General features: G+C 39.7%; 1 protein-coding gene and 1 long non-coding RNA gene across 2 annotated transcripts in view; one reads left to right on the top strand and one right to left on the bottom strand.

Annotated features, from left to right (window-relative positions):
* The window catches only part of LOC115221497 (glycerol kinase), a 33,984-nt gene extending 33,062 nt beyond the window's left edge, over positions 1 to 922 (top strand). The window contains exon 15 of the mRNA XM_036510605.1: positions 885 to 922. Within this exon, the coding sequence (XP_036366498.1) occupies positions 885 to 922 (38 nt within the window). The remainder of the gene's footprint in view (positions 1 to 884) is intronic.
* Positions 923 to 1,595: 673 nt separating this feature from the next.
* On the bottom strand, positions 1,596 to 10,991 carry LOC118767064. The gene is made up of 3 exons (XR_005002957.1): positions 10,901 to 10,991; positions 1,802 to 1,836; positions 1,596 to 1,650 (listed from the first exon to the last, which is right to left on the bottom strand). It is a non-coding gene; the product is annotated as an uncharacterized LOC118767064 (long non-coding RNA).
* Between the last annotated feature and the right edge of the window lie 1,377 nt (positions 10,992 to 12,368).

Raw genomic sequence — 12,368 nt, forward strand, 5'->3', positions numbered from 1 at the left:
ATGTATACATACATGTATGTATGTATGTATACATACAGTATGTATGTATATAATACTGTATGCTGTATATACACATACATCATGTATGTATGTATAATACATACATACATGTATGTATGTATGTATATATACATACATCAATACATGTATATATATCATCATCGTCGTTTAACGTCCGTTATGTAAATATATATATAAATATATGTGTGTAATATATATATATATAATATATATAATATATATGTATATATATATGTATGTATATATATGTATGTATATATATATGTATGTATATATATATGTATGTATATATATGTATGTATATATAATATGTAGTATTATATATGTATGTATATATATGTATGTATATATTTATATGTACGTAGGTATATATATATGTACGTATATATATATGTATGTATTTATATATATATATGTATGTGTATATATATGTACGTATATATATATGTATGTATTTATATATATATGCTGTATTTTATATATATGGTATGTATGTATGTATATATACGGGTTTGTATATATATATATGTGGTGTGTGTGTATGTATGTATATATCTATGTGTATATATATATATATATGTGTGTATATATATATATATATGTATGTATATATATGTATGTATATATGTGTATATATATGTGTATATATATATATATATATATATAAAGAAAGGTTTCACAGGCAATACAGAACCCTGAAGACACTAAGCACCTGCAATGTGAGCTGGACAAAATATACAAGTTGGCTGAAAAGAATAGCATGCAGTTCAATGCTGAAAAGTTTCAAGCTTTATACTATCAGCATGCAAAACTAAATGCAATACCCAATAAATTCACTGGACCTGGAGGGATTGCAATCCCAGACACAATCAGTGCGAGACATGGGTATTTACACGAGTGATGATGCAACCTTTCATGTGCATGTTGCTAAATTGGCAATGAAATATAGGCGGCTGACCGGATGGATTCTTAGAACCTTTAGAACAAGAGACCAGGAAACCATGATGGTCCTCTGGAGGACACTTGTCCTAAACCACTTTGACTATTGCTCTCAGCTATGGTCACCATCCACTGTCAAGTTAATCACAGAACTTGAGGCAATCCAACGAAGCTACACGAAGAAGATAGCCTCTGTGCAGCATATAAGCTACTGGGAAAGACTCAAGAGATTGAGACTCTATTCCTTAGAGCGTAGGCGAGAAAGATATGCCATAATATACATCTGGAAGATCCTAGAAGGACTTGTCCCAAACTTTGGCATCGAGAGTTACACAAATGCCAGAACTGGGCGCCACTGCATAGTGCCAAGGACTCCAAATTTGCCGTCAAGATGTAGGACAAGATACTGTTATAGCCTGGGCTTCCGAGGCCCACAGCTCTTCAATATCCTCCCAAAGAACCTAAGAGACCTGCATGGGGTGGATGCAGATGTCTTTAAAATGAAACTGGATCTCTTCTTGTCAGGTATCCCAGATGAACCAACTTCACGGCAGGAGGTGCAGATGAGGGCAGCTGCATCGAACTCTCTCATGCACCAAATGGCAGTTGCTAAAAAGCATTCATGAAGTAAAATCATGTAGCAACACCAAATGGCGGTGCCCCAGCATGGCCATAGCTTGTGAGCTGAAACTAGATAAAATAAAAAATAAATATATTTGTGTATATATATATATATATATATATATACTGACACACACTTGGGCATGTTTCCATGTGTGTATTTTTCATCACTGTAAACTGGGAAAGAATATGAACAGTAAAAAAGAATTTTTTTAAATACCTTGTGGTGTTTGTTAATCCCTTGACTCTCTCTTTCTGAGAAATACAGAAAATTCAATGAAAACTCTTTGTTCACAAAATGGGACGTGAAATTAAAATAACTCTTAATTACCCAACAACAATTTAATAAAATGAAAGGATCTTCTAGAAATAGCACCCAAATTTCCTTTAAGTTACATCCTATTAGATTAAAAAAGGAAGGCTGAGTCTGTAGGGATCTCTTTGATGATAACCTCCTCACTCATCCCCTTCTGACCAACATCAGAAACAGCAGTCACAATACCCCCCTCCCAATAGTTATACTAAGACTGGATGGTCACAACCAGAAGGCCTTTCATATAGACTTGCTTAACTCTAACCAGTGCTGAACTTAAACAACAACAACAACAACAATTCTATGTTGCTGTTTAACCCTAGGTCAGGTACTGGTCGGAGACAACAGTAAAGTAAGCTTGAGAGAGGTTTAACTGCTATGTCTAGTGAATCAACTGACCACATAGAGATTCCTAGCAGAGCTGTTTGAAATACTAAACCCTTTCAACCCAATTCCAACTGCCATCGTAGCATCGTTAACCCTTTTTCTGTTCTCATCTCTAATTAATTATGAGTACCTGTCTTTTTTAATTAACTTTGAAATTCGTCTAGAATTTGGAGCAGTTTAACGAAACCCCTTTTTCAAGAAGTTTTTAAGACATGAAGGGGTTCTTGAATAAGGACCTGGCAGTGTTTCCAGATAAGAAGACTTGAAAACAAGAGGCAGACTCCAGTGGGTTGGTATCATCATCACCATTTAATGTCTGCTTTCCATGCTGGCATGGGTTGGACGGTTGGACTGAGGACTTGCAAACCAGGAGGCTGCACCAGGCTCCAATCTGATCTGGCAAGGTTTCTACAGCTGGATGCCCTTCCTAACGCCAACCACTCCGAGAGTGTAGTGGGTCTATAAATTTATTTTATATCACAATTGGTGAATAACAACTTCTTATCTTGCAAATCACTGTTTCACAGTATTTTTGACATCAAGAGTAACAAGGAAGTATCTGAAACATGTTACTGAACAAATATTGCAAGGAACTTTACTCTCTTGTATGTTTTTCTTCTCAATTATGCTTCCATCCTTTAATACACACACACACACACATTGACCATCCTTTATGTGTCAGGAGGGACTGGCCTGCATCCTTTCTTGCACAGCATCTCACCTTTACTCATTCGCTTCCACCAGTTTTTCCAACTCTTCCACTTCGATCTTCACCCCACCCTCTCCTACCATCACCCTCCCTCTACCTGTCCACTCTTCTCTCTCTCTCTCTCTCTCTTTTACACCTAATTCCCTCTTATATCTCTCTCTCGTTTAAACGCTGTTATTGTATGTGAACACTACCCACCCACCCCCCACACACACAGCATTGCTTGCCTCATTTCTTCCCATCTTTTATTACCTTGCAGCATCTCATCTCATCTGCTCTCACCACTGAAAGAGTCTCTTGGCCAACACTATCACAAACAGCCCTCCTCCGCTGCTCTTATTGCTAATTGCTCCTTTCCTGACAATTCCATCTTCTCACTTACGCTGCCTCTCGTGCCAGTGCCTTCTCTATATTCTCTCTCTCTTCTCTCTCTCTCTGCTTGCAGAGAAAAGCAGAACGGCAACGAAAGTTCTTTGGTCAGCTTTTCTGCCAATGAAACCGTTTGTCCTTTTTTTTAAAACCTCTCGGTTTTTGGATTTGCTTTCATGTTCAGAAGTTAATTGAATGCAGAAATTCCCACTTGACTGTAAGAATTAAACGCTTTCGTCAATTATCTGGTGAACTTTAATAAACAGAAGAAGGCTGAGAATTGATGACCACCTGTCTATACAGGTGTACTGAGAAATGCCAATATGATTTGCAGAAAATACATATTCTATTTTCTCTCTCTCTCTCTCTCTTTTTGTAAATATTTAATGCCATTACTGGAATAATGACAACCATGAAATTTAATTTTATAATCAAAGGGTTATAATATCACATTTTAGAACGAAGAATTGTTGCTTCTTTGGTGGATAAAGGTATTTACAAACAGTGACATACATTTAGGTAAGGGATTCGCTCAACCACAAATCTTATGAAATACTTTTATTTTTTTATTTGACCCAAGATGGAGGGGGAAAATAATGTATTAGACCCCTTCTCAGTGGTGCCCTGGGGTAAGATCGAACCACTATCCCAGGATGTGTCTATATTGCTGGGGATTGATATGGTCAACCAACGATTCCCTCTAAAACTGCTGACCTTCTGACAACATTTGAAACCATTATTTTCTATTGTTTTTTCTTTTTTCTTTACATTATTTATTTTATCTTTTAGAGTACCATAAACGTACTTTGTGGACGACTCTCCCCGGTGGCCTCTACATCTGGATTACATTTGGAATGTTGCTGATGGCTGAACTTCTACACAAAAGATAACAATAGCTGGTGTTTTAGTTGACGACTGTTTAAATTAGTGGGCTGGGGTTAATTGTTGTTGTTAATTAAAACAAAACGACTTTGATTTCTCAAATTTTGTTTGAGTTGTTTATTTTATTTTTTTCATGATGGTGGTGGTGGTGGTGGTGGTGTTTAACCCTTGGTCATCCCTGATCCAACAAATTTGGTCATTGCAGGTGCAACCAATGAGAATGCTTCTAGATGGTGACTCAATCTGCTAGAAATAGCAACCAAATCGTCCTATCACACCTAGTGTCTTTAACAAAAAGGGAAGGATACTTTGGAGACTGTAGTCTAAGATAGACTAAAGCTAAAATGATTGAAGAGAAACAGGAATGGAAACCTAATAATATACTGAGACATTAGCATTAATTTGTAATTAGCTCAGGTGTATGAAAGGTTAACAAAACATTGCATCTTTGTTGGGGAATTTTCACTTGAAGAATAAAAGAAGAAAAACCTTTTCAAATATAATAAGTCAGTCCTTAAATAATGTAATCTGCGTTTATCTGGTGTGGGTTGTCTGCAGGGGAAGGATGTATAGGGAGTCGATGTGACCACTTCACATAACTGCTGGGGTACTCTAAACAATATTTGCTAACAGACTGTGAGAATTTTAATAGCAATGCTTATTGTGCCCAATGCACACCTACTTATCTGGCTCCCAACTCTACAACTCTCAGTCTCTCATCCTTAATTCAGAGGCCTTAGATGCAGGGCAGTTTTCTAATAAATCTTGAGAAAGAAAGGGCACATTCTATACACCAGCAAATGAGGAATTTAGTAACAGACCATCGTAAGTGCCACAATTTAAAAACCAAGAAAAACCATTTCTCAAACTGAGAAACACTAAAGCTTCTTAACCCACAAGACACTAAGGTGTGGCTGTCTCTTGTTCTGTAGAGACACCAAAGATAAGCTCTGACCACAATGTATATGGAGGGAGAAAACATTAGGAATCACCAGTTTGAAGCTATCCACACAATGACCAAAGATGACCCGTCTGACGATGTTGTTACCATTAAACCATGTGGCTTGGTTTCGCTATGAATTGATAGCAGATTTAACTGTTTCTGATTCAGGGTGTCTAGTGAAGAATAAGAACCATGGGTAGGTACAATGCATTTCTATGTGAAACAATAAAAAGATAGGAGTGATTACTAGGTGTGGCAATATTACCAGAAAATGGTAATTGGTGAGAAAATGGATTAGGGATTGTGAAGGGGCAGACTTGCCATTGATGTGGAAGAGAAGAAAGTGATGCAGAAGCAGTATTAGGAGAGGCTGTTGAAGATGGAGAACGCATGGGATGAAGAGGGATAAACTGATGCTGAACCTAAAGTGGGACCAGAAATTCAAATTGACAGCAGCATTGTTGATAAGGCAATTAAGGAGATGAAGAGAAGAAAAGCTGTCAGCCCCTCAGGTAGAGATGCTGAAAACATTCGGTGAGATCGGGGCCAGGATTACTACTACTACTACTACCCAGGTGGTTAATAATGTTATACCAGAAGGAATCGTACCTTCTTGTATAACTGGAGTGGCAGCATCAATAAAGGCAACTAAAGGAGAATCAAACCACTCGATCAGGTTACAAAGGTCAGAGAGAGAGAGAGAGAGAAGGATAGCACAATTAAGCCATGATAGAACAGACCTTGACGAGATGCAGTTTGGTTTCATGCATGGAGGAGGAGGAGGTGCCAAAGAAAGCCTTGACGGCTGCTATTCCTGGCACTTGACAGGGAACCACTTACGGTAATTTGAAGGTCACTAAGGAAGCTGAATGGTTTGTGAGGGCTGTACAGGCTGTGTACAATGACGAGTGATGGAGAGTCAACAATAATTGCAGGGATGAATTTGAGGGGAGGGTTGGAGTTCATCAAGGTTCACTATTCAGTCCCCACCTATTCATCGTAATGCAATCAGGCCATCCATGGGACCATCTCTATGTGGATAATCTAATTCTCATAGCTGCATCTACAGGAAATTCTTGGCATGGAAACTAAAGCTAGAACTGAGAGATCTTATGGTAAACTTAGCAAGGTTTTAGTAAGTAGGAAAGACGACAGGACTGTGGTCCCTTCTGGGACATGGCCTTGCTCAATATGGAGGAAAGGAGTAGTTATAAACCCCATGAGCTGTACTCAGTGTAAGCCATGGACACACAAGTGATGTAGCAAAACCAGAGAACATAAGCTTCATATGTGATGGATGCACTGGAGCAGAACATGCTACGAGCACAACACAGGACATAGATAAAAGCTGAAATGGCTCCCTCAAAGAAGTTGGCAGCTTTAATTACATGGGAGATGTAATGAGCAAAGGAGGTGGTTGCTCTGAAAGTAGCCAGAGCAAGGTGGAAAAAGTTCAGGAAGTTACAAAATGTTGCTGGCAACAAAGGTCTTTTCCCCACAGAGTGTATGATGCTTGTGTTAGAACTGCAATGCTGCATGGTAGTGAGACGTGGGCCTTGAACAGATAAGACTTGAGAAGAACTGGAAAGAAATGGAGCTATCAACAATAACTCCTTGCAGAGTAATATCTTTGGATTGCATTTTTCTGTTGAAATGCTCTGCTTCGGTTTCAACTTATTTTGAAAATAATTAAGAATTTAACCAAATGTTATTAAACTGAGTTTTGAAACATTGGGCCTCACAGAGGCAATGGCAAGTGACCTGAAACCATTGGAGATATGCTGTGCTTAAGAAGACCCAGCAAGCCAAGTGAGACCATAACCGTGGCCTATGCCAGTGCTGTATAACCAGCCCATTTAAGAGTACCCTTCAATCATTGCACAATAAACTATACTAGCAAAGACCTCTTGAGGCAAGTGAAATCACTGTTGTGGCCGATGACCACCAGATTGGCACCCATGCACATTAAAAGCACTATTCGAGTATGGTCGTTGCCAGGGCCGTTGACTGGCTCCCATGCAGGTGGAACATAAAAAGCACCATTTGAGCTTGGCCAATACCAGTATCGCCTGACTGGCCCTCGTGCCAGTGGCACATAAAAGCACCCACTACACTCTCAGAGTGGTTGACATTAGGAAGGGCATCCAGCCGTAGAAACTTTGCCAGATGAGATTGGAGATGGTGCAGCCTTCTGGCTCGCCAGTCCTCAGGCAAACTGTCCAACCCATGCCAGCATGGAAAGCAGACTTTAAAAGATGAAGAAGAAAGTTTTAATTTAGATCACTTTAAAAGACAGTTTGTAACACAGAATCAGGGTTGATCTTAGGCAGGTTGAGAGTTGATCCCTAGTCAACCTCAACTGAGAAGATCTATGATCAAAGGCATTCTAGCCATGACCACCTTTTTCCAATGCATTGTTTTTTTAAGGTAGTGTGTGATTTGAAAAAGGTTGGGCTGCTATTTCTAGTATTCTGAGCGACCACTTCGAGGCTCAGCTATAGAAATCTAATACAGGCCACTAATGTTACGGTTTTGCAAGTGTCTCAACAATGTCAGCAGCAATTTTGAGGTTTTAACAATAACCTGTCATTCTTAAAACATGCTTCTAAGTAGGTTGAAGAAAATCTACCCACATTCACAAAATAGTGATTCTTTTTCCTTGAAAATCCAACGGTTGACTGAGTTTGGGAAAAAAACAGCTGACAAAACTCAAGCTGTCTTGCCTCAAGTAACAATGGAGTTGACAACAGTCTTTGTAATATAAATCGGCCCATTGCAGAGCTACACACACACACAACTGAATATAGAAAACTTGTCAATGTTACTCCCTTTTATCTTCTGACAGACTATTTCTTTTCTTTTCTTTTTTTTTTTTGTTATTTTTAGTTATAACTTGAAAAATAAACTTTAGAGTAACTACCTTGTGATGTAGTGGCATTAATCCTTTCCTGACCATATTTCCAATGAAAACAGACTGTTATTGTGTTTTGATTGATTTTGAAAATTACAAAGAAATTGAAGCAACTTCATAAAATAATCAACTTAGTTATTTTATTAACACACAATTGGCTTCTTATTCCAGATTCAATTATAAGGCTTTGGTCGATCCTAAAGCTATAGTAGAAGACACTTGCCCAAGGTGCCACACAGTGAGACTGAACCTGGAACCATACGATTGTGAAGCAAGTTGCATATCACAGCCATGCCAGTGCATATATCATCATCATCATCATCATTTAACGTCCGTTTTCCATGCTGGCATGGGTTGGACGATTTTGACTGAAGGCTGGCAACCAGATGGCTGCACCAGACTCCAGTCTTGATCTGGCAGTGTTTCTACAGCTGGATGCCCTTCCTAACGCCAACCACTCGGAGAGTGTAGTGGGTGCTTTATACGTGCCACCTGCACGGGAGCCAGTCAGGCGGTACTGGCAATGACCTCGCTCGAATGTACTGGCAACGACCTCAATCTACTGAGCTGAAAAACAATAAGATTTAGTGTTGTTGCAGTCCTTTCCCCTTCCATCTGCCACATCCTGAAGGTTCTGCCAGATTAACAGCAGGAGAGTTGACAGGATGTGTATGTGCATTTATTTATGACAACATGAGGACCTACAACAATTAGCGAAAAGTACAAACAAATGGAAAATATATACACAGAACGTCACCAAAATATATATATATATTGCTACCTCTAGTTATTAAACTATGTGTGTGTGTGTTTATATATATATATATACACACATATAGTTTAATAACTGGAGGTAGCAATATCTCATAGGCTATGAATGACAATATGGTCCACATCTTGCATGGCCTGTTTCGTTGGGAAGGACTGACAACTATTATCTACAATTTAATTCACAAGGAAGAGGGGGACCCGTGCAATGTGAATCAGGATAAGGACCTTGATTTCACTGAAGAGTAAAGAACTACACTGACAGACAAGCTCCAGGAGGGGCTGCAGCACTGATGACGAGAATTTCAACATATGTCTTGTAATTGTTTCTGATTCAGAAACAAGGTCAGCTTTTTTTAAGGGATATCATCAAACCCAGGACTTGACTTTTATGAACCCTGAAAGCAATGAAGACATACTTGCTCCCAGCAGGATTTGAACACAAGACACAAAGAGCCAAAACTAATTTTTGCAAAGCATTTCACCAGGTCAACATAAAACCAAATGTCTTCTAATACCATTACAAAACCAAAAACAGAATTTGATATTGTTATTGTTTCATGCCTATGGTGTCCCTAAGGAGTGGGCAGATTAAGGCCCAAGTGCAACCCAACCATGGCCACCCTTCAACAAATTCCATTGTCTAACAAACAAGGCATTAAAAATAATAACTGCTGAATGCAAAAAACATTCAGGTCTCTTCTAGGCCAGAACCCCACCCCACCAACTAAACTATAATATATTTTTAATTATATTGATTTAACACTAATTAATTATAAGCAATATAATTAAACTAGGACAACAGGAAAATGTTTAAAACTTCTGTATACTTAAAGAAAAACTGTTATAAAAGAAAAATATGAATAGGAAAATTTACTAATTCATGGCAAGGCGAACCATTAAAGCTGGTGTGTGTGTGGCAGTGGTGGTGGCCACATTACAATTTGGATGGATTTTCTAATTTCTGATTCACAGGTCATTAACCGCTTCATTACTAATAATAACAATCCTTTCTGCTCTAGGCACAAGGCCTGAAATTTGGGGGTGGGGGCTAGTCGATTACATCAATCCCAGTGTTTCACTGGTACTTAATTTATCGACCCCGAAAGGACGAAAGGAAAAGTCGACCTGGACGGAGTTTGAACCCAGAACGTAGCGGCAGACGAAATACCACTTACGATTCTACCAATTCGCCGCCTTAAATAATAATAATAATAATTCGACCGAAGGAATGTCCAGCTGGTACTTATTTTATCAAAACCCAAAAAGATGAAAGGCAAAGGAGTCGTCTTCGGCAGAATTTGAACTCAGAATGTGAAGACGATCGAAATGGCGCGAAGCATTTTGTCGATAAATTAGCAAACAATGAAATCGATGTAATTGCCAAGACCCCACAATGTCAGGCCTTGTGCCTTTAGTAGAAAAGGGACGAAGGTAAAAATTATTATTATTATTATTATTAATGGTTTCAAATTCTGGGGGGGTGGACTCGCCAACTTAATAATAATAATAATAATAAGGCTTTTATAGTTGCCAAGCAATTGACTGGAGGGGGGGGGGCGTGTTGAGGAGGGGAAACCAATTGAAGCATTTGACTAAAGGCTTAACATTTAGGTCGTAGTTGTGGGACAAAACGTTGACACCTCATTAAATAGACTGGAAGGAAATTAAACAATTTCATTTGTTATGAAACGGGTGGAAGGACTCGCCAATAATAATAATAATAATAATAATACTTATTACTGTGAATGGGGCTATAATATAATCCTTTCTGCTACATGGACAAGACTTGGGACTTGGGGGTGGGTGCTTGGTTGGTTACATTGTCCCTAGTACTTGACTGACCCTTAATTTATCGACCCTGAACGATGAAAGGCGAAGTGAACCTGGACAGAATTTGAACTCAGAACACAAAGACAAATGCTGCAAAGTATTTTGTCCGAAAGCTCTATTGTGGTCAAAAAGGGTCGAGGGTTGATAATGAAATGTTGTTGAAGGGATTAGGAGAAGAAAAGGAAAACAATAATTAGTCCTTACCTTAAGCACAGGTGAAAAAGGGACCAGGTCAAGGGGTCAAATTGAACAGGAGAACGTCGAGACATTTGGTTCACTTCTGGTTGTTGGTGCTCACTAACGACATCTACTTCCAGTAAAATGTTAAGAACGCCCGTGGCCACCCCCACCTCCGTCCCGTCCCTCCAACCTGGTCTCAAGATCATTTATTTTAACCAGAATAACGAAGATGGAAAATAAAGGAATGTGAAAATGACACCACCAACACACGACTGAACAACAGTCAAGATATTTCCTCGTGCACCACCCAATTCTTCAATTGTTTCTGTCTTTGGACACAATCGAAAAAATCCAGCCTGTCCCCCCCCCCCCCATCATCTTATAGTTGCTCGTTCAGCAAGACGGGCGCCGCTCCTTCTGTGACTGTGAAATTGCAGAACTCTTCTCAGATTCTTCTCATCTGCCACCACACTTCATTATCTGATGTGCTGATATCCCTCCATAAACACGCTATCAATCCACCTTCGCTTTCCCCATTGTGGGACGCACAAAGCACATCGGATGACTTCACTCAAATTTCACCTTCGATCTGAATAGATGCAAGTCCGTCCTCTCTTCCAGTACCAGTTGGTGCTACGCTTGAATGTCTCATTGGAACACAACTCCCTGGGACACTATTTCCTCCACTGGGCGGGGAACCGGTCTGTGGCGAAGTTGGAGGTGACTGTCGCCCTCGTGTGTTGAATTAAATAAATCTTTCGCCAACACATTCTGAGTCTCGGTTTTCTTTTTTCTTTTGGTAACTATTGAAAGTGAAACGAAACGAAAAGCGTGCGGCGACAGCAGCGGAACGAACAGCTTTCGCTCCGTGCAGCGGAGTAGGCAGAAACGCAGTGCTTTTGACAGGGAACTGCTGGCTGTCCATCCAGGTGTCCGCCACTTTCGCTATTTTCTTGACAGCCGCACGTTTACAGTGTTCGCAAACCACTCACCCTTGCTATGAGAAAGCTCTGAGAGCCTTGGTCTGCACGACAGCCATTGGCCATTTCTGAGTACACCATAGCTGGAAAAGGCAACCTGGCCACTGACGCGCTCTCTCGGGGCCCCACCTGCTCTCACACCTACCTAGTCCCAATAACAGAAGGCCTGGATTACGAAGCTATGGCTGCAGTCCGACAGACATATAGTGATGTCAGTATGTGACATCCTATAATTTTATAAGCATGCGAGAAAGAGGGGGAGTCACCATCTTGTACGTAAAATAAGAATTTCCGAGACGTTTGTAATAAGTCATAGCATATTGATTACTGGATGTAATACGCAAACATAAAAGGTTAATTGAAGGAAAGGCTTGTAACATCACAGGAACATATTTTGCAACTATATGTCTCAAAGCAAAATGAGGTGAATATGCGCGCCTGCGGGTTTGTATGCGAGTGGCGTGGCTCAATGCATGACCGGGAACCGACAGACAGGAGTGATTTCTTTTATT

Source organism: Octopus sinensis, linkage group LG18 (assembly GCF_006345805.1).
Source record: "Octopus sinensis linkage group LG18, ASM634580v1, whole genome shotgun sequence".
NCBI classification, from domain to species: Eukaryota; Metazoa; Mollusca; class Cephalopoda; order Octopoda; family Octopodidae; genus Octopus; species Octopus sinensis.